This window comes from Hyla sarda, chromosome 6, assembly GCF_029499605.1.
Source record: "Hyla sarda isolate aHylSar1 chromosome 6, aHylSar1.hap1, whole genome shotgun sequence".
Taxonomy (NCBI): domain Eukaryota; kingdom Metazoa; phylum Chordata; class Amphibia; order Anura; family Hylidae; genus Hyla; species Hyla sarda.
Window position 1 is genome coordinate 136654179 of NC_079194.1, and position 12440 is coordinate 136666618.

Sequence of the window (12440 nt, forward strand, 5' to 3'; positions counted from 1 at the left end):
GGCAGGGTTAAAATAATTATTGTCTTCATACAGAGGATGAGGATCTGCTGACAAAATGAGGAGCCAATGATGTCCGGGCATCAGACTCTGCAGGGGAAGATACATCTGCAAGAAGACACAGCATCTGGACCAGATTAAGAAGAAAAGGAACAGCAACAGAGAAGACGTTATTCAGGTCATTCATATCATTGCGTATTCTCCTGACTGTCCCATAACTACTGTGGTCACCTGCAGTGATGATGGATGAAACTGTACCCAAATCTGTGGTTCTCCAGCTGTTACAAAACTGTAAGACATGATGGGAGTTGTAGCTTTGCAACAGCTGGAGACCCACTTGAACCTTTCTTTAGAAGACTATGCAATCCATTTTATGTTCATTGGTCTGACTGCTGGGACCCCCACAAAAAAAAAAAAAAAAAAAAAAAAAAAGAGCTGCATAGTCTAATAGGCCCAGGTCTACATTTGAGTACGGGAAAAAAAACTAACAAAACCCTACATGATGCAAAACAGACACAATCGGATGCATCTTTTGGCATACGGTTTTCAACGGAGAGTCAATGCATACGGTTTTCAATACGGTTCCGTACGGTTTTCAAATTGAAAATGTATATAGGAACTGTATTGCAAAAACGTGGTGTGAACCCAGCCTCACAGGTATCTGTCAACATCCTGCCAAGACATGTTGACATACGCCGTGGCATACATAATTCCCTCACAATCCCTAAAATTAGTGGGCAGAAGCAATGTACCTGTTTGTTTCCAGAAAGCCAAGCAAATGGTGTGGCCGGGGTTTGCAATGCCCCGCTGCCACCACGCCTAGCCCCTGCACGTCAGCGCTGGGACCACTGTGTGATTGACACACAGGTCCCAGCCCATGCTCCCCTTCGATTATCCCCTGTGCACGCCGCGCCATGTCATCATGTCATCGCTCCTGCCGCTTGCCCAGTGCTAGAGGCAGGGAGCACGCTTCTAGGCACTGGGAATAGAAGCAACAGAGTGCGTGTCTCCGGTCACCGGCACAGCAAGAAGAAAGAAGAGGATAGCGGGCACTATTAGATATTCAGTAATAATAAAGGTGCACATCTGAATAAAGTTTTTTTAACTGCAGAGCATGACGACACACGCCGCGGTGCGCACAGGGGATAAGTGAAGGGGGGCATACGCTGGGACCTGTGTCAATCACACATTGGTCCCATCGCTGACGTGCAGGGGATAGGCGTGGCGGCGGCAGGGCATTGCGAACCCCAGACACATGAAATCCGACTGTGTGCGGCTTCCATCAAAACAGTTTTTTGGGGTAATAAAGATGGCAGACAGAAGGTAAAAACACTACCTAATAAACAATCTGCACACAGCACAGAGGCTGTGTGTAGGTTGTATGGCCCAAATGTTATGACAGTTGCGCTTTAATGTGTGGTATCACATTGTTGCAAACATTACAAAATCACTACATTTTTGCACAAACATTATTTTTGTGCAATTTTAGCCTGGACGTGTAGAAACTTGTCTAAATCTAAGCTACTTTGCTATTTATGAAGAACGTGCGCCTCATTGATAAATATGGTGGAATCATTCATGACACGTGTGTAAAAAGTATGGGGGAGATTTATCAAAACCCATGCAGAGGAAAAGTGGTCAGATCGCTTCTTTCAATCTTACAAAAGGCATCAGAAAGATGAAAGAAGCAATCTGATTGGTTGCTATGGGCAACTACACCCCTCTTATTCTACACGTTTTAATAAATACCCCCCTAAGTGATTTACAGAATGATAAATTCCCCCTTAAATGCCTTTTGCCTCCTCTGATAAGTAGACAGATGTAGAAGACGCAGGAGCTCAGAGGCTGCAGGGTGTTGTGACTGTAGGCCCTGACGCCATTTTGCTGAAGCCTCGCACGCTGCTTTTAATCATCAGTCTAAAGCTTGCCGTCTCCACAGTGACGCAACGCTCGGTTGTTGCGCTTCACCCAGGCCTCGCCCCTCCTCTGGAAGGTCAAATTCGAAGCAAAGCTTGGCGCGCTGGTCACATGACAATGTCGGACCACGCCTCGTTCCCGGCGCCCCCTGATGACGTCAAGCGTTCTCCCTCACGACTCATTGTGGAAGATGGCGGCCGTAGAGTGAGCGCGTTTTTCTCGCACAGTGAGTCCGGGAGCAGCATGAAGCGGCAGAGCGAGCGAGGGGAGTCCAGCCCCGGCCGTGCTAAGCGGGCTCGGGAGCGGCGAGAGGAAACCGGCAGCGGACACCACAAGAGCTCGGGGAGGCGGGAGAGGCCCAACCAGGCCGGAGCCTCCTCGTCATCTTCCTCCCGCCGGCCCCGCGACAACCCCCCTCCCCGGCCGCTGCTCCTTGCCAGTCAGGCCGATGTTCCGGAGTACAAGACGCTGCTGATAAGTAACCTGGGCTCGGCGCTGCCAGAGCCGCTGCTGGAGGACTGGCTCTTCCGACACTTCCAGCGCTTCGGAGACATCAGCGTAAAGCTGTCCCACACCCCGGACCTGGGCCGGGTAGCCTACATCAACTTCCGGCGGCCGGCTGAGGCCAGACAAGCCCGTCATGCCAAGCTGCGGCCCCTGCTCTACGACCGACCGCTGCGGGTGGAACCCGTGTTCACACAGCAGCCCAGCCGACCCCTACCGCTCAGCAGCGCCGCCCTGCCGGCCCCACGACACCTTCTTCTGCCGCCAGCCCTGAGCTCCTCCAGCAGCACCTCAGCGGAAGCCTACTACCAGAGCCTGTATGAGGACCGGGGCCGAGGGGCCTCCGCCACTGATGACAACGAGCAGCTGGCCCCTGAGGATGACCACCGTGCCACCCGCAACCTGTTCATTGGTAACCTGGACCACAATGTGTCTGAGGCTGACCTGCGCAGAGCCTTTGACACGTATGGCCCCATTGAGGAGGTGGTCATCAAGCGTCCATCCCGGGGTCTAGGAGCTGCCTACGCCTTTCTCAAGTTCCAGAATCTAGACATGGCGCATCGGGCAAAGCTGGCAATGAGTGGCCGCCTGCTGGGGAAAAATGCCATGAAAATTGGATATGGCAAAGCCAACCCCAGCACTCGGCTCTGGGTGGGGGGTCTGGGCCCCAACACTTCCCTAGCTGCCCTCGCCCGAGAGTTTGATCGCTTTGGGAGTATTCGAACAGTTGACTATGTGAAGGGCGACAGCTTTGCCTATATCCAGTATGAGAGCTTGGATGCTGCCCAGGCCGCCTGCACCCAGATGAGAGGATTCCCACTTGGGGACCGCCGGCTGCGTGTGGACTTTGCAAAAGTGACACCAGAGGAAGCTGCAGCTGCGGCAGCATCCCGATACGTGCCCATCCAGCCCACCCCATACCCTCTTCCTCTTTCATATGAACTGCTACAGTCTGAGGCCTACAGCCGCCACCGAGCAGCACTGGAACCTGATCTACGGGTCAGAGACCGGACTCCTCCACACCTTCTTTACTCTGACCGTGAGAGGCCGTTTGTGGAAGCAGGTTGGCTGAACTCAGAGCGACGCAGTGCTGGCCAGGGTGCACGGAGCCGCAGTGGAGACCGGGGAGGAGGAAGCAGCAATTCTAAAAGCAGAGAGGAGAGGCGTCGACGGAGAAGTTTGTCTGGTGACAGAGGGAGGAGCAGAATAAAACGCAGTCCAGACCGTCCCAGGAGGGACTTGTCCGACCGAGAACCAAGCACCCCTCCGTCACCGCCCCACAACCATCGTACCCCAGCACAGGATAAGCCCCGACCCCCAACTCCTGAGCCACCACAGCCCAGGAGGAATCACCACCCAAGACCCCCAGAACCCCCTGCAGAGCGACCATCCTCACCAGTAGTGGAGAAAGGACGGACGCTGCCGCCTGTCTGGTGTGGTCATCTGGTGCTGAAGAACAGCTGTTTTCCTACCTACCTTCACTTCTTGGAAGGTGATCGTGATGTGCCTGCTGCCCTTCTCAGAGACCGCACAGCCCCCGGAGCAGGTAGCCTGGCACAGCTCAAAATTGCTCAGAGACTCCGGCTTGACCAGCCCAAACTGGAGGAGGTGACCCGTCGGGTAAGGCAAGGCACCGCAGGAGGTTATGCTGTACTTGTTGCCATCCAAGCCCCTCAGACTGAAGGGGTGATCCTCGGGGAACCTGGATTACAGCGACGCCTGCTCAGGAACTTGGTCTCCTACTTAAAGCAGAAGCAGGCAGCCGGGGTTATCAGCCTTCCTGTGGGGGCAAGCAGCAAAGGCAGGGACCCCAGTGGCATGCTCTACGCTTTCCCCCCCTGTGACTTTCACCAGCTGTACCAGCAGAATGCCCAGCGAGTTGTGGGCAAACTAGAGGAGAACATGATTATTCTACTGGTAAAAGACAATGCCTGACCTATCCCCATGCAGGACCACTGCCCCCCTGTCCCCCTCTGTTACAAGGTTCATGGTGGCTGCATTAACACTTTAAATGCTGGTGGTGTTCTATGTGCATGTCATTGACACTGTCCGGTTCTCTTCCAGCATTTCCAGGGTTAAGGCCGAGTATCTGCTGTGTATATATGGGTGGCGGGCAGAGCAGCCGTCACATCAGGTCCATGTTTTATATGAACTGAACTCTCCCAGTCGTTGCTGCTGGACAGATGATGATGATGATGACTATTTTTGTCATTTTTATCCTTGTTACTTTTACCCTGTCTAGTGTTTTCTGCTCCTTGGTTCTTCCCCTGGGCCCCTTACTGGTTGCTATGTTTTCAGATTGGGGGTGTGTGTATATTAGTTTCTTGAAGGGGGCTTATACTGTTTTTAGGTTTGTGTGTTCTGGAGTCTTGAGTAGTGGGGGTCCCCTGAGTGCCTTATTGTCAGTGTGTGTGTGTTGAGGGGGTGGGGAGCAGACAGTCCCCAGGGCGCTTATTAGCTACTCGCAATCTCCCTGTTTATAACCAGTAAAAGCCTCCAGGGATGGAGCTGCTTGTTATCATCTAATGAGGCTTCATAGGCATTGCACCCTGAGACAGCACAGCCTGGGTACTTGTAGCTACGGTCACTATTAACCCTGTCACTGCCAGGCAGTGTAGACCACTGTGCACCGATCTGTAAAATGGTCAGACTTCAGGCAAGGAAGGTCTTGTTAATGTGCACCCCACACAGCCGTTACTATGTCTTCTCGTTTTCTTCTTGCTGTCTTTTAGTAAATTGGAGTTTGGCGCCTTTTGAGGTTTGATTTGCTTATTCATGGTGTTATATATGATTTATATACCATGTAGGTGTTTTCTATGCTACTGAATAATAACACAAGAGTACATACAAGGTCTTAGATGGGGTTCAGTCTCTCGAGGACTGCAATCAAAGCACCAGTATAAAAGTAAAAGTCGGGAGACAAAGATGGCGGTAAAACATGACAGATCAGGTGTCTGTGCACTGATTAGTCTGTGTCACATTTCAGGTGAAAACTGATCTAGAATAAGTCATGCAAATCCAGGCAAAGTAATAGGAACAAAGGTGCCCAGACCCAGTTGTGTATGTGGGTAATGCATTCAGGATAATATCACCACAGATCATTTCTGCCATTTCATGATATTTATCAATGATTTTCCATGGTCGTCTTCTCCCTTCGTCCAAGCTTATGCAGGGAGGGAATACCAACCCTCTGAGTTAGTAGAGGAAACATGATTCCTTTTGGTTTGTTAAAGTGGTACTCCAAGATTATACAACTCTTAGAGGGATTGTCCAGTTGAGACCCCGTTAGGACATTCTAAAGAAATATCAGATGGCCCAATTGGGATCCTCACTATTAGGGGAGCAACATTAAGGCTAGGTTCACACTGCTGAATTTCTGGGCAGAATTTCTGCCTGAGATCGAGCAGGTGCCACTAGGACCATTCAGACTACGTTGCTGTCCCAGTAGATAGCAATGCATTTCTGAGCAGATCTCCCTAAAGATCCACCCACAAATGCATTGCAGTCTATGGGGGCAGCAATGCTCTCTGCTCAGTCCTAGCGCCGCTGGCTCAATCTTTGGCAGAAATTCTGCAGTGTGAACCTAGCCTAAGGGACTAACTGAACACTGATTTCAGGGGGTACATTGTTACCTTGCACTTCCAGCAGAATTAAGTGTTTAGGCTGTGTTTTTAGTATTTTCACTGACCTATCCCATCAATACAAAGCAGACATGAACAATCAATCCTATTGCAGTCCTTCAGGTCAGCAGCCAGAATATACACACACGCTCATATTTGTCGGTCTGCCTGAAAACAAAACGGTCTGGTTTTGCCCATTACTACCAATCACAGCTCAGCTTTCATTTTACCAGAGCTGGTTAATATGAAAGGTGAGCTGTGATTGGTTGTTAGGGACAACACCAGAAAGTTGGTTTTTAGGCAGGTTGATAAATCTGGGCCAAAATGTATTTGTATTGTTCCAGGACTCATGTAAATATACAGTGGTGAGCTGTTTAAACTTCCTATTTTAGGGGTTTAGATGTCCTTTTCCTGTATTACATCATGTATTATTGATCTGGGGATATCGCAAGAGTGGTGTCTGTTCCACCTACACTCTCATTCTTCTGTTATCTCATGAATCTTCTCAGTTATCACTTTTACATTACCCCTGGCATCAACAACACTACTGGTCCCATGATACTCTTATCTTTCCGGGTGTTCACCAGGCATAGTATGAGCAATTCTTTGGATTAGGATTCTTTTTTTTTTTTGAGTGGCTGGATGGGTCTTGAATGTGTTTAGTAAAACTCCCAGAATGCACAAGTTTCTTGTGTTTATTTCAGTGACTTATCTGCTGAGGGCAGTGTTACATGGTGGACTTTGAAGTGGGGAGGGGGACTTAGCCGAGTGGCTAGGGTAATTTAAAGAAATTTTAGGGGCTACAGGGATGACTTCACAAATCCTATCCATAAAAAGCAGTATGCGTACTAGTCTCAATTCCTGTTAACCCTAAAAATAAAAAACCCTTCTCAATTCTTAAAACATCTATATACACATATACGCTCTATAGACCTATGTACAGGGGACTCCCATATTTTTCTGGGTATCAGAAGGTGAAATGAGTCACTTTAATATTTATGTTGCTTATTGTGGCCACTATTCTGATTTCAGTGTCAGCCACGTGACCCTGCCCTTAGTTTTAATTTTTGAAGGGTCTGGTTTTCCGGTGAGTGTGAAACTATTAACTCCCATCTGGAAACAGTATGCAGAATACCAGAATAGAAAGTATGGGAAATAAATGCTGCTGCACTGAATCATGGAGACGGCCTCTTGTCTGTTCAAATGTGTTACACCCTTCATAGTGGCTTCTGCCATGTGACCTATCTCTGCAGTTTAACGTCTGGAGTTATCTGCTCCCTGAGGGCCTAGTCACAGCTGAGCTGCCCCTAGAGGAGATCTATATATAATTATGTAGGCATGTCCAAAACCAGTGACGTGTTTCCATCATTACTATTATCTGTGATTTCTTACCTTTTAAACCACATAGCATCCCTTAACTGGTTTTCTTCTTCTATTGGACCCATATTTCATTCTGCTAAAGGTGAATACTTTTTCTCTTTTTTTTCCTTCAAGTATCATCTTTAAGGCAGCCATGCAACTGTTCATGATCTGTAGTACAAAACTGAGATCCAATATCTGCATAAAACTGGTACAGTATCAAGTCATTGGGTCTGTGCCTTGTTCTTATCATGTGCTACCAATTGTACAAAAGAAAAAGTTGGATTTCTGTTCGGTACTACAGAGTAGTTATGGGATTAAGGCTTTGTTCACATGCAGCAGTAATGTGCCATGTGTCCATTCACTGCACAGCAGATCAACCTCCATTTTACAATTTTTTATTTTTTTTTTGGCATTGTGATTTTAGCCATGTGGCTTTAACAGGTGAAACATGTTAGTGTTTCACATTTATAAATTAAGGAAGCAAAACTTTCAATTCACTGTAAAATGTGGACGGAGTGAATGTGGCACACTTGCTTTGTGTGAGCCCAACCAATCAGCGTCACCTGCACTAACCTGTCGGTACAGACAGGTAGTGCAGGTAACACTAATGACAACAGTACTTGTTCCGTGCTGTGGTTCTCCGGCAATCCTCTGGTAGCTTCAGCTCCAGGCCCGACTTGGAGCATGGGCGGAGCTTAGTGACCTCACTGCTGCTGTTTGCTAGCAGCGGGATCCAGCAGAGAACAGCAGTGGTGATGTCGCTAAGCTCCGCCCATGCTCCAAGTCGGGCCTGGAGCTGAAGATACCAGAGGATTGCTAGAGAACCACAGCACGGAATGGGACAAGTGAAGTACCATTGTCTGTATCGACAGGTTAGTGCAGGTGACACTGATGACAGATTTCCTTTAATAAGAGGAACAGTGGCAAAGCAAAAAATATATAGTTTATGGTGCACGGATCACACACCTTTTTTTCATTTTGACATTTTCTCCCATTCTTGAGATATGTAGGTTTATATTAGGGAATTGTCAGTTAAACATGAACTTAATTTTAATGATGGGAATGATGGTTTGGATTAATCAGCCCGGGGGGGAGGGGTTGGGTGTATTAGGCATAGCAGCTCCTCAATGTAACACATTCACACCCTCGCACTGTATAATTCAGACCATCACCTGATTCAGTCCCATTTAGATGAAGTTCTCGCCCATCTTTCAGACTTACTATATACCCACATATCTCAGAAACGGGAGGTCACATCAAGACACTAAAAAGGTTTAGAATTAGAGTACCTTAAGCTATTTAATAATGTAATTTATGGGGATTGACCACAGGTCCTCTTTAAAATGTTACCTATAAATGGATCTATATTTACTTACAATAAAATATTGATTTAAACCCTGGTGTAACACTGGCAGGTTGGGTCCAGAGACAGCCATATTAAAGCGTTACTGCCATTTAAAAAATAACCTTTTGACATGTCACTCGGTGTGCTTCTCTTCCTGGCTCTGCTCTCAATCCATTTCATTGCAGCAGGTGAGCTCCCTCCATAGACGTATAATGGAGCCAGACTCCTTCAATGAGTTGGGTTAAGCCCTGCCATATGTTCCTCATGCCTATATCTAGAGATTGGTTGGGAGGTCTCGACCCTGACCAAACATTTTGTGTTTTGTTTTTTTACAATAATGCTTTGAAGAGGTACTCCAGTGGAAAAAAACTTTTCAAATCAACTGGTGCCAGAAAGTTAAACAGATTTGTAAATGACTTCTATTTAAAAATCCTAATACTTCCAGTACTTATCAGCTGCTGTATGCGCCACAGGAATGTTTTTTTCTTATTTTAATTTATTTTCCGTCTGACCACAGTGCTCTGACACCTCTGTCCATGTCAGGAACTGCCCAGAGCAGAAACAAATCCCTATAGCAAACCTCTCCTGATCTAGACCGTTCTGGACATGGAAAGAGGTGTCAGCAGGGAGCACTGTGGTCAGACAGAAAATAAATATAAATATAAAAATTCCTGTGGAGCATACAGCAGCTAAGTACTGGCAGTATTAAGATTTTTAAATAGAAGTGATTTACAAATCTGTTAAACTTTCTAGCACAAGTGGAGTTAAAAAAAAAATTGCATTGGTTATTTTAAACACATTTCAAGGGGCACAGCATTATGTCTTTGCCTCTTTCCCATGGAGCAGCTATGAACAGGATGAGATCAGTTTACCATCATCTAAGTGGCGGCTGCTGCTGGTTCAGAACCTTTGTATTATACCAATTGATGCCCAGTGCCATGTTACCCATTACACCCCCACCCACCTTGTCATTTTGTACAGAGTTTAAACATTTCTAATGAATACGGGTTTACCTTCCGTAGACTTGATAGAGGCAGCTGATGCTGGTATTTGATAGGGGTGACCTTTGCACATAGGACCCAAACACCCACAGCCCCTGTGAATTTACACCTTGTTTGTTTATTTTTACCCCTGCAGTTCTCCAAGGCAGCAATGTGTTAAATGCAGCCAGTGTCCCGCTCGTATGTGTGTAACAGCCACTATTGATCTTGTCCAGTAGCACGGAGCAGGGTGAGGCACGTACCACCTCCTCTTCCAGTACTGATCTATTATTCTGTGATTCCCATGTAGAGTGTTGCAGACTATAGTGTACCAGGCCTGTTTGTATTGAGCACTTACTCGTATAGAGCAGATGCCTCAGAATATATTAAATGCTCCTCTCCAATGTGTCGTGTGTGTATGTTCATCAAGCGCAGCGCCGGGAAAGAGGTCACTTGACCCGATCATCTCATCACTTGTCAGCAACTGGCGTCACAAGTTATTGTAGCATCAGACATGAAGATGAACCGATTATTTGCATGACAGCTGGCACAGTGCCTTCATCTCCAGTAGAATCCAGTGCTTAACTGAAGAGCGAGAAATTTTCACTGTAATAAAGGGTCAGTTGAGCCTTAAATAAAATTTAAAACAGTATTGAAAAGTTACATAACCATGTATTTAGGGAATAATGTATAACCATGCTTCCTGTCAGTAATTAGCTATATTCCTGTTGACAGCCCATCATGACATACAAAGCTGAAGGTTTGTTACAGTTGTATTCAGTCTAGTTTTGTGTGAGCTTAACCTCTTGAGGATGAAGGGCATACTTGTACGCCCTTGTCCCGCTCCCTTTCTATGATGCGCGCCTAGGAGCTGTGCACTGGTCATAGCAGGGTGGTCCCGGTGGCTATCTGGTGAAACCATGGTGTCTGGATAAGCTGAGAGGATGGTGGGAGGGCCCTTACCTGCCTCCTCTCTGTCCGATCTATGATCTGATGCTCCAGCCAGCCATGGCAGGATGGAGCAGCAGAGCACCGATAACACTGATCAATGCTTTTCTATGGCATAGCATTGAACAGTGTATGCATTCTGAAGATTGCATGTAATAGGGACTTAAAAGTATGGGGACTTAAAAATTGTGTTTAAAAAAAGAAAAATTATCCCCTTAATGACGCAGGTCATAAATGTACGTCCTGGTGAGGTGGTACTTAACGCACCAGGACGTTCATTTACTTCCTGTGCATGACCGTGAGCATCGGGGTGGTGCTCGCTTCATGCACGGCAGGTCCTGGTTGCTATCAGCAGCCAGGGACCCGCCGCTAATGGACATGAGCGATCGCACTTATGTCCGCCATTAACCCCTCATCCCGTGATCAATACAGATCACGGTAATGCGGTCAGAAAAATCGGATCGACCATGTAAATTGGCCCTTTTCCCCATTTTTACCCCCAAAAAAGTGTGTAAAAAAAAAGCTTATGGTATCGCCGCGTGAGTAAATGTCCAAACTATCAAAATATAATGTTAATGATCCCGTACGTTGAACGGCGTAAACGTAAAAAAAAAGAAATTATTAAAAGTTTTATGTACACAAACTTTACAGATCACGGCGCCAAAAATTAGCCCTTATACTGCCGCCTATATGGAAAAATGAAAAAGTTATAGGTCGTCAAAATAGTGATTTTAAATGTACTAATTTGGTTAAAAAGTGAGATTGACATACAGGTCCCCAGCGCAAGCGCCCAGATGTTCGTGCACCATCATAATATACAGTGCCCGTTCTCTTCTCTTGGCACTCTGCTTTCACTAGAGGCAGAGAGCTCGCTCGCTCCCTGTCTCTAGCACTGCACAGGCACTGGTGGCAGACAACGGGAGTGAGCGCTTTCTCTCTGCCAGAGACAGGAGTGAGCGCTTTCTCTCTGCCAGAGACAGGAGTGAGCGCTTTCTCTCTGCCAGAGACAGGAGTGAGCGCTTTCTCTCTGCCAGAGACAGGAGTGAGCGCTTTCTATCTGGCAGAGAGAAAGCGCTCACTCCCGTTGTCTGCCACCAGCGCAGTGTGCCTGTGCAGTGCTAGAGGCAGGGAGGGAGCGATCTCTCTGCCCCTAGTGAAAGCAGAAGCAGTGCGTTTCCGGCACCAGGAGAAGAAAAAAGAACTATTACCAATAACCCTTTGGGAGGATAACCTCCCTCAGGATGAAGGCCCTACAGGTAAGGTTTCACTAAAAAACTATTTTTATTGGTATGCTCTAAAAATGAATAATATTCAATGGTGAAAGAAACACATAGTGAGTTAAAATTTTCAGAGATCCTTGTGTGGTTAATTATTCAATGTTATCTATGTTCAATGTTTGTGGTAAAGTGCTGGTTTATTCTATCAGTGCCTAATGCAGCATCGATGGGGGTCTATCACACCCTCCTTTCCAGGGTCCACCATGTGGTATGGCGTATGTACGCAGGGGTTTCTGTTAACCCCCTTATAAAAACCCCTCCACATGTGAGACTCTCTGTGCTGTAAATATTTTATGGCTGCTGCATTTTGCCGCAAAAATGCAGTTTATACTTCCAGGGGGTCTAACAGCCTCCTCTTATTGGCACCTGTATGTATGTGTGTGTGTATATGTATGTATGTATATATATATATATATATATATATAGCACTAAAGAGGGTCTCTCACCCCCTCTTATGTGAATATAGTGCTTTCTAGTCTGTACGGGGTCC

General features: G+C 46.9%; 1 protein-coding gene across 1 annotated transcript; it reads left to right on the plus strand.

Annotated features, from left to right (window-relative positions):
- Nucleotides 1-1845: 1845 nt before the first annotated feature.
- Nucleotides 1846-10330, plus strand: RBM15B (RNA binding motif protein 15B). Its single transcript, XM_056525164.1, has one exon. The coding sequence runs from the start codon at nt 2026-2028 to the stop codon at nt 4351-4353; it is 2328 nt and encodes a 775-aa protein (XP_056381139.1). The 5' UTR covers nt 1846-2025; the 3' UTR covers nt 4354-10330.
- Nucleotides 10331-12440: the final 2110 nt, after the last annotated feature.